A 12,758-nucleotide genomic window follows, 5' to 3' on the forward strand; every position below is an offset into this window, starting at 1 on the left:
GTTTCACCATGATACAAGCAGGTTTGTGGGTCTGAAGTTTATCTATTGGAAGAAGGTTGTTGATCACATGATGAAGTGCCTGGTGTAGTCATACTCAACAGTGGGGATCACAGCCTGGACAAACTTGAGGAAGATCAGAAGATACCTGGAGGATTGTTAAGGAATACATGCATGGAGAGATAACAAACCCTGAGTTGTCTTTGAGAAGACCCCTTAGTAGAACATCTAGAGTTGATTTAGTATGTTTTTTTTTTACTAGGCCTGGGTGCTCAAAGACAAAACTAAAAAAAAACTAAGTAAAAAGAAAGGCCCAAACAGCTTTAACTTCTGCATGGAGAGTAGTACAAGTGAACAACATGTCATTTTACAATAAGCAGAGAAAGGATACATATGGACTCCCAGTTCTCCACCCCCGTCCGCCACAGTCTGGATAATCTTTTTCATCACATCAGCATGTCTGAAAGGAACAAGAACTGAGTATCATGGAAGTTCATTGATGTAGGTAGGTAGAACTTTATTCCAACATAAGGGTAGACAAGGATCACATTTTCAACGATGCCTGTCGCCTTCATGAGGACAAGTAATGGCCAATCACTTTCAAACATAAACCACAAGAGTTTACATATCTAACTCACTTGCAGGGATGTATGGAAGCCATGGGGGGTCCAGGCAGGTTGGGGTGAGCCTCCATGGTAACAGTTTTCTTGGCATGGTCCTGGCTGATGTCCTCATACATCTGTTCTACAGTTAAGGGTTTCCTGTTCTGGAAAGGTAAGAACACCAATAATGTACCAAGTGATGTCATTTCAATCTATTTCACCTTACACAGTACACGTACACCTTTATATTGTCACTAAAAGGACAACATTTGCAAGCAAATGCAAGATATTTCACTCCTATCTCTCCAAATGTGAAAATTGAGTTTAGAAATGCTTCAAGAAGATGGACAGCAACAAGACTGATAAAACTATGTACTGCAAATTTCCAAAAATTTACCATGAATAAGTTAAACTAGTAATTATTTACCTCATCATAACCAAAGAGCCATAGTCTGGGTGTCTGGTAATATTTGTCGTAGGTGATGTTCAGGTCGTATGTTCTGGTCTGTAGAATCCCGCTTTCTAGTGAAGCACCCTCCCCAGGACTCTCAGTCTTCACTGCTGCTTTCACATCAAGTGTTGCCTACGTACAAACAGAAAACAAAATTCTGACATCCAGACCAAAGTAATCAAGTGGTTTGTGTTTTTATGCAATTTACAAAGAAATATGCAGTTAGTTCATTCTTCATGTTCACATGAAAATAGAACCCTAGGAAAGTCACAATCAAAATCAGAAAAAGACTTTACCGGTATAATCAATACGTACATTGTCTTCTGCTTCTAACATTCCACTCTGTTCATATGCTGTAGGAGACAAGAAAAAAGTCAAAATTTATTTCATGACAAAGTACCGCAAAACTTCCTTCATGTTGGAAGGTAACAAACCATCCAAGAAGGCATCATACCAAAATGGATGAACAATAATGCTAGTAATAGTACAGTATCATTGGTTTATCTATTCATATATAACACATTCTAGAACCACATTGCAGTCAACAAATATGATTGCCTGAATTGTATAATCTTAGGCTCTACAGATACAAACAAATACTTGCAACTTATTGTTTATCAATGGTTAAATCCATATCTAAAGACTGTAAGTCCCACCTTCCATGTCTTCTGCCTCTTCATCATCATCCTCGTCATCATCATTATCTGCTGCCACCACAGCTGCTCCTTCAGTCTTCTGTGATGGTGAAACACGAGACCATGTCAGACGTAACCTTATAATTTATATCCAGTCTATCGTGATTGGGGCATAGTAGTTGGGGCAGTCTTCGGGGCTCTAATAGTTCCCCCCTGCCCAATACAAGACATTGGACTTGGACCCAAATTTTCAACTGCACTCCAGTTTTTGTCAAGGAATGAACATTCAGTCTCATTGGACAAAGTAAGAATCTTGGACACAGTCTTTTTTGCACAAGGGGTTAAAGAGGACATCTACATCAGGGCATTACAACCATCCCTCAACAGAGACGGGGGGCACCACAGACTTTCTGCAACCTATGATCCACTGCTCACAGAGTCACGTGTGTTATCTGCATCACGTCACAGAATTGGTGGATTGCTCATTCCTTGACAACGACTGGAGTTGTACAGTCGAAAATTTGGGTAAGTCCAATTTCTTGTGTTGGCACTTGTAGTCCAAACTCATTTCATAATGACTTCTACTAACATAGATGAACTTCCAAGATAAAACATAACTAGTTTATCACAGGATAACTCTTACCTTAGGCTCCAGAGTCATTTCTGACACTGTCTCTGTTACCGAGGTGATGGAGCTGGGGTCTGCGTTGTGATGAGTGTCCACCCAGCCCCCCTCCCCATCCTCCTCATCAATCACCTTCTCATACTCCTCTAAATACTCCATCTGTTTACAGCGCTTGTAACACGGCACTGAAAAGCAAGAAACGATAAAAATTCATAAAAAATCCATTGTTAGATATTAAAAAATCCTGGCATGCATTTCTTGATATTACTACAATGTGCCTCCGGACAAAATATGGTCGATGAACAGCGCTGGCTAGAAAAATTGATTTTTCTTAAAAGGGGGCATGCCTCAAGATGACGTCATGGTGACATTACAAAAATTTGCTGAAATTATTGTCTTGCACTAAGGTACTTCTATAAAGAAATTAAATGACCATACCTAACCCTAACTAGTATTTTTAAGATGTCCCCAAAGTCCTCAAAAACCACCTTAATTTTAAAGCTGAAAGTTCACAGAAAGCAGACATCCTCAAATTTAGGAGAAGCATGATGCTTTTTTTCAAGTAACTAGTGGTTGGCTCAAGCAACATGGGTAACTCCTACTCTTCTTGATAAGTGTGTTGGGTTCTTTTGCGCGCAGAGACACCTAAAGCTATTGCCTGAAGCTCCTCCATACACAAGCCACCAGCTTTAAGCCTTGATTCAAATGGATTAATATAATCTCTCACACTATGCCCCAGGGTTCAAAACTCCACCACCTGGATTCTCGGATACATACTAGTAAAGTGAAGCAGTGAGGTTGCTGAACCAGTTTTACCCAAGGGACACTCACCATTTCTTGTGATGAGAAACTGCTTGTCTTTGGGAAGGTACGGCTTACACTTAGACTCATCGCCAGCAGCCCTGCAGAAAGGACAACAAAGCAAATCATTTTTCTTAGAGCACACAGATCTTTCAAACATTGCAATGTTGCAATGAAAAATAACAGGATAAAAAAAAGTCACAGTAAAAGAACGTACAACCTTTCAATTCTGTTTGCTCACAAGCTTGGTAATGTCTCTAAACAACAAGGGTTGGGCAGGCTAAAATTTCTATCAGGAACACTGCCTTTTATAAAGTAGATTCAATCAAATTGCTTTTATTAGTGTTAGCTGCCAGAAGTTAAGTGGAGCAGGGTACTACAGAGAGGTACTGCAGACAAACTTGTCCCTGAGCATGATGTCCCTCGCGGGACCTTGGCTCAGTATTTATATAAGAAGATACATTGTAAGAGAGTTGCACAACTTACCATTGCCAGGTGGGACAGTGATGTACCAGGTGGTCACCTGCAGCTACAAATTCCTCAGGTGTCAGCACACCTGTCTCCTTAAACTTGGATTCCTGACATAAACACAAAAAACATGATGTTCGGCGTAGATCTATAGTATAGATAAGACTGGTCTTATACCAGAAACCTCCTTGGACCCGGTTTACACGACGACAAAAACCTGGCGTACGATAATGGCGTACGCACGCGATCGTACGACAATTGCGTACGACCATTTTTTCCAGCGTGTAAACCGGCCCCACCTATCGTACGCACCTATCGTACGCAATTTGCGTACGCCACCTCGAAGGCAGACGTACGATCGTGTACGATCGCCCAGCGGGGAGTCAGGATGCCTCCCCGCCTCGTGTAAACGCGACTGATCGTACGAACGGCGTTCGCAAGCACTTCCCTGTTGCAGGAGGTCAGGGGTCATATGCAAATTCCATTCTTCTTCCCGCGCCTGTGAAAACCCACGCCGTGTTACTGATCTTTACTCTGTTTTCTCTGATCCGTTTCGGTTTTCCTTTTGTTTTTTTATCGTATTTGATTTGTTTGTTGTTTTGCTGAGCCTGTTTGCTCGCGACTGCCGCAACTGACCATGGCAGAAGTCGCAATAGCTCTAACTGTCACGTTCCCACACTGACCGATCGATCCCGCCTTGAGCTTGAATGATGGCAATGACTGCAAAAATTGCTGCCCGTTGGATCTCATGGTACCGCTCCCTGCGACGTCCAACCCTTCTTCTACGCAATGCCCGGCGACGCAAGTACATCCGCGAAAAGAAGAATAGCAACATCTGACGCATGAAGAACAGAAAAAGAGCCTGTTCTCCCGCCATTTTGAAAATAGCGCTATGTCAAAGCTCGCGGCGGGTCAAATGGGGTCACGATAGTGTGGAGCGCTGCGGGAGTCCCGGCGCTGTCCGTCCCGCTCCGTGTAAACCGAAACGGACGTACGATCGCGTGCGTACGCCATTATCGTACGCCAGGTTTTTGTCGTCGTGTAAACCGGGTCTTGGTCTTACACAGTCCTCTGTCTGTACATAATCTGGTTGAGTAGGCGTGTCAGGAACTATGCATGAGATCGATCTTTTTGCAAATGTGCGGAAATAGAAATCGTTTCACCACATTCTATTGTTGACTTATACATATCGTATGAATACAGCACATGCGTAGGTTTAAGCTAGAGACTGTTAACTAAGACAAGACAGTCAGTATACCGGTCAAACGAAACTGCCCCATCCTTCAACCTGTACCACAGAAAATTATGGCGTCCGCACCTTGAGAACGGGGGTCAGGAATTCCGCCACTCCTAGCGCCGTTCCCTTCACGCTGTTGATCATACTCTGCATCTTGGACGCTTCTTCTACACGTCCTCGGACGTCGCTGGCTTCTTGGAGACCTAGAAGTTCCCTTTTCTTGAAGAAATCGCTCGCGAAGCTTTCGGTACACGTAGAGATCTTGCTCGAACCAGGAAGTGACCCTATGACGGTGATGTCATCACGCTTCCCAGAAAGCAATGCGGGGCTAGCCTGATACTCACAATAGTAGCGCTGTATCACAGTCAGAACGTCAAGGTAAGTATGGATAAGCAAGACTTTGCTGGTTTTTGATGGTTCTGTGTTGTTGACTCACCGCTTTATACTTTGAAAAATAACCAACACAAAGCCCCCTATTGCTCTCTATAAAGTTAAGTTCAATTTTGACTCTTCTAAACTCTTTTACGATTAATTCTGTCTTATCGCCATGACTAACATTCATGACTGATTTGTAGCCTCCTTCGCAGTCTTGTTGGGCGTCGGCGTTATTTTATCTCTGAGCGACGCGAGTAATATGCGGCCGCGAGGGACGATTTGCTGCCGAGGGAGCTTTTGCCACGGAGAGAAGGTTTCGCGCTCCAACAAGAAAAAATAACGCCTACGCCCAACAAGACTGCGAAGGAGGCTAACTGATTTGTAGATGTCATTGTATTATGGAAGTTTAACTTGTCAAAGAGCAGCATAGAATTATGAATAAAACAACAACCACTGTTTTCCTGCAAGGCATCTAATAATGCCTCTCATCTCCACTTTATTTTCTTTTTTCTCTTTCCCCTCAAAATATACTGCTGACTTCCCAATAAATTATTACTAGCAGCAAGGACATTATAATGTCTCTGCTAGCAGTATATATCATACCAAGGGCAAACAGTGGAGTACTGATAGCAGCATCAAGTACAATGAGGTCATGTATAAAATATCTTTTAAAATCTTTATAAAACATAGACAGCTTCTGTTCACATGGAAATGTATTATAAAAAGTGTAAACATACACTGTACATGTATGGTACATGTAACATATCCCACTCCATTGTCCCATAACAATTTTTACAGCATATTGTCTTGCAATATTTGCCAGTGATTTTTTTTTCTTTTTACGTGTTTTGCACATAGAATTTTATTCACCTTCAGCATTTGTTTCACACTTGCCTGAGAAGGGACAAGAATTGCATATACATGTAAAATGCCAAGTCGCCACCTGACTGTGTACAATACTTTTTCTTTCTTTTTACATGTCAAACTTATACTCACATACAATATTTATATGCAAAGAGCCTGTCTTCTTTCTAAGACTTAAACCCTAAAGGGAACAAGTCTGGAGACATTAAGGCTCATAGCTTTTTTTTTTTTACATGAAGGTAATTGCATCCACATGTATTAAATATTCACCAGCAGCACCAGTCTCCTCATAAGCCTGCTACTGTCTGGAGACAATTTACCATACTACAGTTCACTGCCAGCATTGTGTACACAGGATACATTGTTAAATAAAAATACTTCCCATGACCCCTGCAGAGTCCCATACATCTCTGGTTTAAACTCAAGTCAAAATGATGCACAACAATTAAAAGTGGAGGTAGCCCTGGTCTTGTACATTTCAGCATTATGCCCCTCAATCCCCCTAGATTAAAATCAAGCTGAAATGACTGACAATAAGTTAAAACTAGAGGAAGGCTCTTGCAAATCTCAGAGCATATCCCCTAAAACTCTATCACAGACTTTCCTGTATTACTAGCTTATTCAACTACTAGTAGTCAGTCTGTCTCTAGCCTGCGCGCCCACGGTGGGTCAGCCTCCTCCAGCCCTTGCTGAGCTTGGCCCGCACCCATCTCTTCACTCGGCAGTACTTCCCGTGCTTCTTGGCGCCGTCCTGTGCCGCCACGTCCGTGGCCGCCATGTTGCCGCCCTTCTTCAGGGTCTCCTCCAGCAGTTCCAGCTCCACCTGCTGCTTGTCGTTCACTGCTGCAGTCTCCATGGCAACTACCAGATCCTGGATGGGATCAGATGACACATAATTTTGTAACGGTGAGTCTGGGTCTGTAACGTGATATTGTTACAGTATTACTTCAAACTGTAATGTACATTTGCCTGTTGTTGTAGTCTTTCCTCATGCCTTTGTTGTGCAGATGATACATGTGGGATGACTAGAAAGAATAACTTGTAACCTATGGTGCATTAAATTTTTTTTGCTCTTGCAACCTAGAAAGCAAATTTACTTCACTATATGTCCCAATTTAGGCCTCGTTGTACCTAATACAGCTCTCAATACTCTCTAATAAATTTGACCCTTCTTTAAGCTTATGATATCATCACTTTAAAGCATTGACTACAATTATCACAACTTGGACTCGGACACACATTTAATTTTTTCTCTATACTGTGAGAACAGAATTGGTTCTGACTCCCTTGCCAATTCAGGCTGACTTTTTATTCATAGATACACTAATAAGAATTGAGCACCCAAAAAAGTGTCAAAAGCCATACACATGTATTTTATTCACATGTACGTTACTTACAGAGGAGTGCGCTGTCACGTAGGTGTCCACTGACAGCATGCTGACAGCATCAGTGAGTGCTGTCCTCTCCTGCTCAGCAGAGGATGCAGTCGACATGTAGGAGACAGCATCGAGGGAGCAGAGTGACCGGGTACTCGCTGTTTCCATGGACCAGCTCTTATCATCAGCCACGTCCACATCCGAGTCCCTTTAAAAAAAGATGTCAGGAAATTATCAACAAAGGCAATGCAAATTCTATAACCATGTAAAAGGCACATGAGTTGAGGTGTTGCCATGTTGCATACCATGCCATTGAGCTTGTTCTTACTGTACAAAACAGGTGTGTTGCCTTAAACTGCAGTTTACGGATTAAGTATAACAAACAAGAAAATCACAAAATGAGGATAGGGAAAGATAATACTGTAACAGCTCTTTGTTAAACATTGAACATTAACCAAAATGATTTGCCTACCAAGCAATGTCACTGACTACATAGTCCTTCTCCTCCTCTGGGTCCATCATGTAGGACGTGACGTCGAGGTAGGACAGCCCATCTGTCATTGGAGATGCAGCACTGTCTGCTCCAGACCCTTCCTTACCGATATCGCCCACTGTGTCCACTTCCCTTTGGGAAAATGTTATCATAATGGAATTTTAGATGTCTGAATGTCTCTGTCTGTACAGGGTAACATTGTTTTCTACAGATACAAACATAGTTTTCTTGGGTACACACTACACAACCTAATACTTTTGGCACTCTCTGCCATACCCTACAGATACTTAAGCACAGTGTGGATGGTGTTCAGCACCAAGGACAAGTCTGTTCTAAAGTGTGAATGGTGTTCAGTACCAAGGACAGATGTGCTTGACTGTATGGATGTTGTTCAGCACCAAGGACATGTCTTAAGTTTCATCAGATTGGTACATCTTTGTTGCACATGCACAACCAAAGGGCTATACCTACCAGTCGACAGTCTTGTCCTCAGAGTCCTTCTCGCATGAAAAGGTTGACAGGCAGGAGACTGCGTCAGCAGAGCAGGCGGACTCAGCTGTGCTCGTGGTTTCGGCCATGACGGTTCCGTCATTATCAGGCACCTCCTTCTCTTCGGCCATGACAGTTCCGTCATTATCAGGCACCTCCTTCTCTTCGGCCATGACAGTTCCGTCATTATCAGGCACCTCCTTCTCTTCGGCCATGACAGTTCCGTCATCATCAGGCAACTCCTTCTCTTCGGCCATGACAGTTCCGTCATTATCAGGCACCTCCTTCTCTTCGGCCATGACAGTTCCGTCATTATCAGGCACCTCCTTCTCTTCGGCCATGACAGTTCCGTCATCATCAGGCACCTCCTTCTTTTCAACCACAGTTGGCTTAGTCTCCCTTTGGAAAAATGTCAGAAAGTTTTATCAACTTCATGAACAGGTAATGAAAGTTTAATACTTAATAGACTGTCTTACTCTATAGCCATGAAAAGCATCACTGAGTTGTTATTAGACAAGAGTGTATCAAAGCAACTTACACTACACATTATGTACAAAACAGAGGCTATAATTGCCAGGCTTAAAGCAGCACTGAGCTTTGTCAGTGAATGGTTACCAAACTGAGATTGCTTTGAATTCAAATTGATAGATTATGCTAAGTTATTGGGGTACTAGACTAGTCAGACTCATCCTGGATGCCATCCTTATCTAAAAGCTTTAGTCTGCTCTCAGCAAAGGAGTTTTAAAAGGTACTAATGTTCTGAATGACTCAACAGTAGGATGTGGACTAAAGAAGTAAGGCTGGCATCCAGAATAAAGTAACACATGTAGTGCATTATAACATACTTGACATCGTCACTGCGTTCTCCTATGAAAGGCAGCATGATCTGCACCCTCTTCTGCACCACCTTATCCATGACTCGCTTGTTCTTACGGCACACCTTAGCATTCTTCTTCTCCAGTCTCACCAGCTGCTTGAGGACATCGCTGGAGAAAAAACAGTTTTGTAACGTCAAGCATGATACTACAGCCATCATTCCTATTACTAACTAACAACCAATCAGTCAACTATATCAAACTTGATACATGTCAGTGTTCTAGCCAGCCTGAATTTGTTTTCCGTCACCTCAATTTTGTTTGATATATCATCATATTGAGCGCCAAGGGTGTTACAATCCTAGGAAGTCTGGGGCATGCTCCTCCAGGAAAACTTTCAAATCTTGACCTGAATTTCTCTGCATTTTGAGTCTTTTAGTTAGTTTATTGACATCTCTTTCAATATCTTTACACGCTACTTTTTGTCCATCAAAGATGACAGATTTTGTAATAATTTATGTGTGGAGGTTTGGTTTTCAGTGTGTCTATTCTGTATATCAGATATACTTACTCCATTGACTTGTTCATATTCTTCAGTTCCTTCTTCTTCTTGTTCAACAAGGCTGCCCTCACACCAGCAGGCTCTCCCTGCAGCTTAGCCTTCTATAAGAGGATAAAGGAAAAAAAAACATGTATCACAAGAAATATACTAGTACTCAGAAATATATTCAGTCCAGGGTTGTTTTTTTTTCAGATGGCAACTTTGTCAAAAAAAAGACCAACAGGAAGATTATTTTGTAAGTTAGAATATGTTTTGTTAGGTATATATCCTTCTACACCAAGTCTTGTACTTTCAGGGTAACATTAACTCTTTCTAACCTTGCTAATGTCGTTAGTAGCAAGTATCTCCGGAGCTCCATCCTGTGGTATCGAGTCGATGAAGTCACTCAGGCTGGGGACGTACTTCAGAGTCACCCGCCGCCCCTGGCCACGGGAGGATGATGGCAGCTTGGGCTCATCCAGAGACTCTTGAGCATCGTAGTACTCCTCCTCGTGCACCTCCAAAGCATCATAGAACACCTCCTTCTCCTTCTCCAACTTCACATCACAGAACACCTCTTTCTCCATCTTCTCCGCAACTTTGGTCAGTTCTTCGGAGGTTGGCTGTAGCACAACATGTAGTCACATTCTGGTTACCTGATGGGACTCACATGATGTCTGATTCAAAATGTGAGGCACTTCTTAAAAATAAAAGAACAGACAAGTGATTCTCTAGAGTACCTATGTACATGTAGCATCCTCTGGACAGAGAACTATTTTAAAAGTAAAACTTGTTTATCTACATTGTGTACTAGGTTTTGTCACATGAGACTCCTGAACTGACAGTTTCCTTTTTGGAGTAAAGGTCACCTGAGGACAAAAGGATACGATGTTCTAGAATTAGCAGGTCCATTTTGGTAAGGTTTACACATTCATTTTAGAGTGTTACTTTTTGTTTCTAAGCTATAACTGAAACCCATACCAAAAACTGTTACTAAATAAATGAAAATTACCATGCGAGCCATCTTCACACCCTTCGACCTATCTCCTCCACTCAGCAGCTCCAGGGAGCGTGCCACCAGGGGCATTCTCTTCAGGAAGCTCTGTGTGTTGAAAACACAGTAAAACAGTTAAAAGCAATGTATACTGACATGAAACTTTATGTTATTTCAAAACTTTTGGTGCTCTAATGTACCAAAGTGTACCTAACTGCTTCATAATTCAATACCATAGAATAAATCCATGTCACGTTATAATCGTAATCACAGCAACACAATTTTTGTTGTCACCAAGGACATTATACAAAGTCTACAAACAATTGAAAATGAAACAGGGAAATCACTGGCAAAATTAATCTTACATGTGAATTACTGATCCCAAATAGTAGTACATGTAACGTTACAAGGAAAAATTATCAAATATAAGTCTATTGACTATTTCACCAGATAAAAGAGAGCATGTCAACCAACACTACAAAAAGTACAAATACAAAATAAAGTACAATACTTCCACTCATGACAATAAATTTATTTACCATACATACAAGGTAACACGTTGACGAAACATCCACAAAATCAGTATGTGAAATATGAAGTGTAAACAACATATTCTTTAGATTTAGAAACTTTTTAAAACTCACCGTGAAGCCCAGCACCCACGGCTCACTGTGGCCAGCGGGCGGGGAGGCCGGGGTCCGCGGCATGTCGGTTGACCGCCCCTCGGACTGGACCTTCTTCGGTCCGGGTTTCTTCGTCATTGTCACATCCATCATTCAGTGAATAGAGTAGACTGTAAATAAAAGATGACATGATCACGATAAACTCAGAAAATACAGCTTCGAGAAGAGAGAAACCAGACAACCCCTCCCCCATGCAACTTCTTCTAACGCAGTCGTCCTCTCTTCTATTAAACTAGAAACTTTTCCCTCTGGTAGAATTTCTCCAAATGTTTCCCGAGCGTTCTACTATGCGGTGACATCTTCTTGTAACATTCGATGCCGTCTCGTCGAGGTAGTAAGCCGGCTAGACTTCAGAATTCGACCAGAAAGGCTCAGATATTGTCGTAGATTTTCACACAGCACTTGTTGAGTCCAAACTGTGACCCCTGCCCCCCTCCCGTCATGCATTTTCTCCGGAGTGTTACATTTTTAGAGAGAGGACAACAGTTGATAAAACGTCCACTCCGAACTTCATGTTTGTTGCTGTCATCCAAACCTGATGAATTCATTCTACTGGGATCTCTTCTCATTCACAATTTTCTTAACTTACGACTTTAGTAAACTTAATGTGGCTCCCAACTAGTTTAGATAATCGCACCCCTCCCCCAAAGGACGGTGGTGATCTACTCGGCCAACCACCTGTAACTTCTAGCGTTACTGAGTTCACTTTGTTTCTGGCATCGGCCAAGAAACTTTGGAGTCACTCTCAGCTTTTAGCCGGTGGGAATTGAAGTGAAACTTGCGCCAAAGGATGGAGAGAGACTGAGTATTTCCTTGGTAAGTCAAGTCCCCTTTGAACAGTTGACTGGCAACTTTACTAGCACCCGTGGCAACACCAAGTTGACCTGACTAGTGCTAGTGCCTAGTATCATGTTTCTAACAACACTCGAACTAGAGTAACTAATTGTTAACGTTACCACTGTTTAGTTGTTCACTGAACACTTTTTATGTCAAGAAATCTAACCGTTACTTTGTTCAGACAACTTTTACCGCTTCAAGCTTTCACGTTGTGTTTCTGACCTTTGGAAAGGTGACATGGACATTTTCAGTACTCAACTTTTCGAGATAAAACTCCTCTCCGTGAAAAAAGTACTGATTTTTACGGCTAAACACACCGCGTGGTCTGTTCTATCGTCAAGAACTCCTAGACCAAATCCTACCTTTGAAATCTGTCTCAGATTCAGTAAACCTCGAAAATTACCAAGGAGAGCGTGCGAAACGCGACCTTCTGGCAAACCGTAGTCAAGGTAGAATGCACAAGGCGCTTTATGAC

General features: G+C 42.2%; 2 protein-coding genes across 2 annotated transcripts; both read right to left on the minus strand.

Moving 5' to 3' along the window:
* Nucleotides 1-5,105, minus strand: LOC109485073 (ubiquitin-like-conjugating enzyme ATG3). The gene is made up of 10 exons (XM_019788503.1): nt 4,898-5,105; nt 3,598-3,689; nt 3,142-3,212; nt 2,329-2,495; nt 1,707-1,785; nt 1,366-1,403; nt 1,027-1,182; nt 636-763; nt 389-457; nt 1-145 (listed from the first exon to the last, which is right to left on the minus strand). The coding sequence occupies exons 1-10, from the start codon at nt 4,967-4,969 to the stop codon at nt 64-66; spliced, it is 954 nt and encodes a 317-aa protein (XP_019644062.1). The 5' UTR covers nt 4,970-5,105; the 3' UTR covers nt 1-63.
* A 1,195-nt stretch (nt 5,106-6,300) lies between these two features.
* LOC109484966 lies at nt 6,301-12,727 on the minus strand. The gene is made up of 10 exons (XM_019788339.1): nt 12,646-12,727; nt 11,408-11,556; nt 10,782-10,871; nt 10,108-10,392; nt 9,800-9,891; nt 9,259-9,399; nt 8,396-8,812; nt 7,904-8,056; nt 7,453-7,639; nt 6,301-6,926 (listed from the first exon to the last, which is right to left on the minus strand). Exons 2-10 carry the CDS (start codon nt 11,537-11,539, stop codon nt 6,702-6,704), a joined length of 1,722 nt encoding a protein of 573 aa, XP_019643898.1. The 5' UTR covers nt 11,540-11,556; nt 12,646-12,727; the 3' UTR covers nt 6,301-6,701.
* Between the last annotated feature and the right edge of the window lie 31 nt (nt 12,728-12,758).

This window comes from Branchiostoma belcheri, unplaced genomic scaffold (assembly GCF_001625305.1).
Source record: "Branchiostoma belcheri isolate BF01 breed outbred unplaced genomic scaffold, Haploidv18h27 scaffold72, whole genome shotgun sequence".
Classification (NCBI taxonomy): Eukaryota; Metazoa; Chordata; class Leptocardii; order Amphioxiformes; family Branchiostomatidae; genus Branchiostoma; species Branchiostoma belcheri.

Excerpts from the sequence above, each read along its gene's own strand:
- LOC109485073 (XM_019788503.1), bottom strand. The coding sequence starts at position 4,969 with ATGCAGAGTATGATCAACAGCGTGAAGGGAACGGCGCTAGGAGTGGCG. Across the intron at positions 2,496-3,141 it reads GTTTCTCATCACAAGAAATG|TGCCGTGTTACAAGCGCTGT; the intron begins GTGAGTGTCCCT and ends CTTGCTTTTCAG. Across the intron at positions 1,404-1,706 it reads AGAGGCAGAAGACATGGAAG|CATATGAACAGAGTGGAATG; the intron begins GTGGGACTTACA and ends TGTCTCCTACAG.
- LOC109484966 (XM_019788339.1), bottom strand. The coding sequence starts at position 11,539 with ATGATGGATGTGACAATGACGAAGAAACCCGGACCGAAGAAGGTCCAG. Across the intron at positions 9,400-9,799 it reads AATATGAACAAGTCAATGGA|CGATGTCCTCAAGCAGCTGG; the intron begins GTAAGTATATCT and ends TTTTTTCTCCAG. Across the intron at positions 8,813-9,258 it reads GAACGCAGTGACGATGTCAA|GGAGACTAAGCCAACTGTGG; the intron begins GTATGTTATAAT and ends ATTTTTCCAAAG.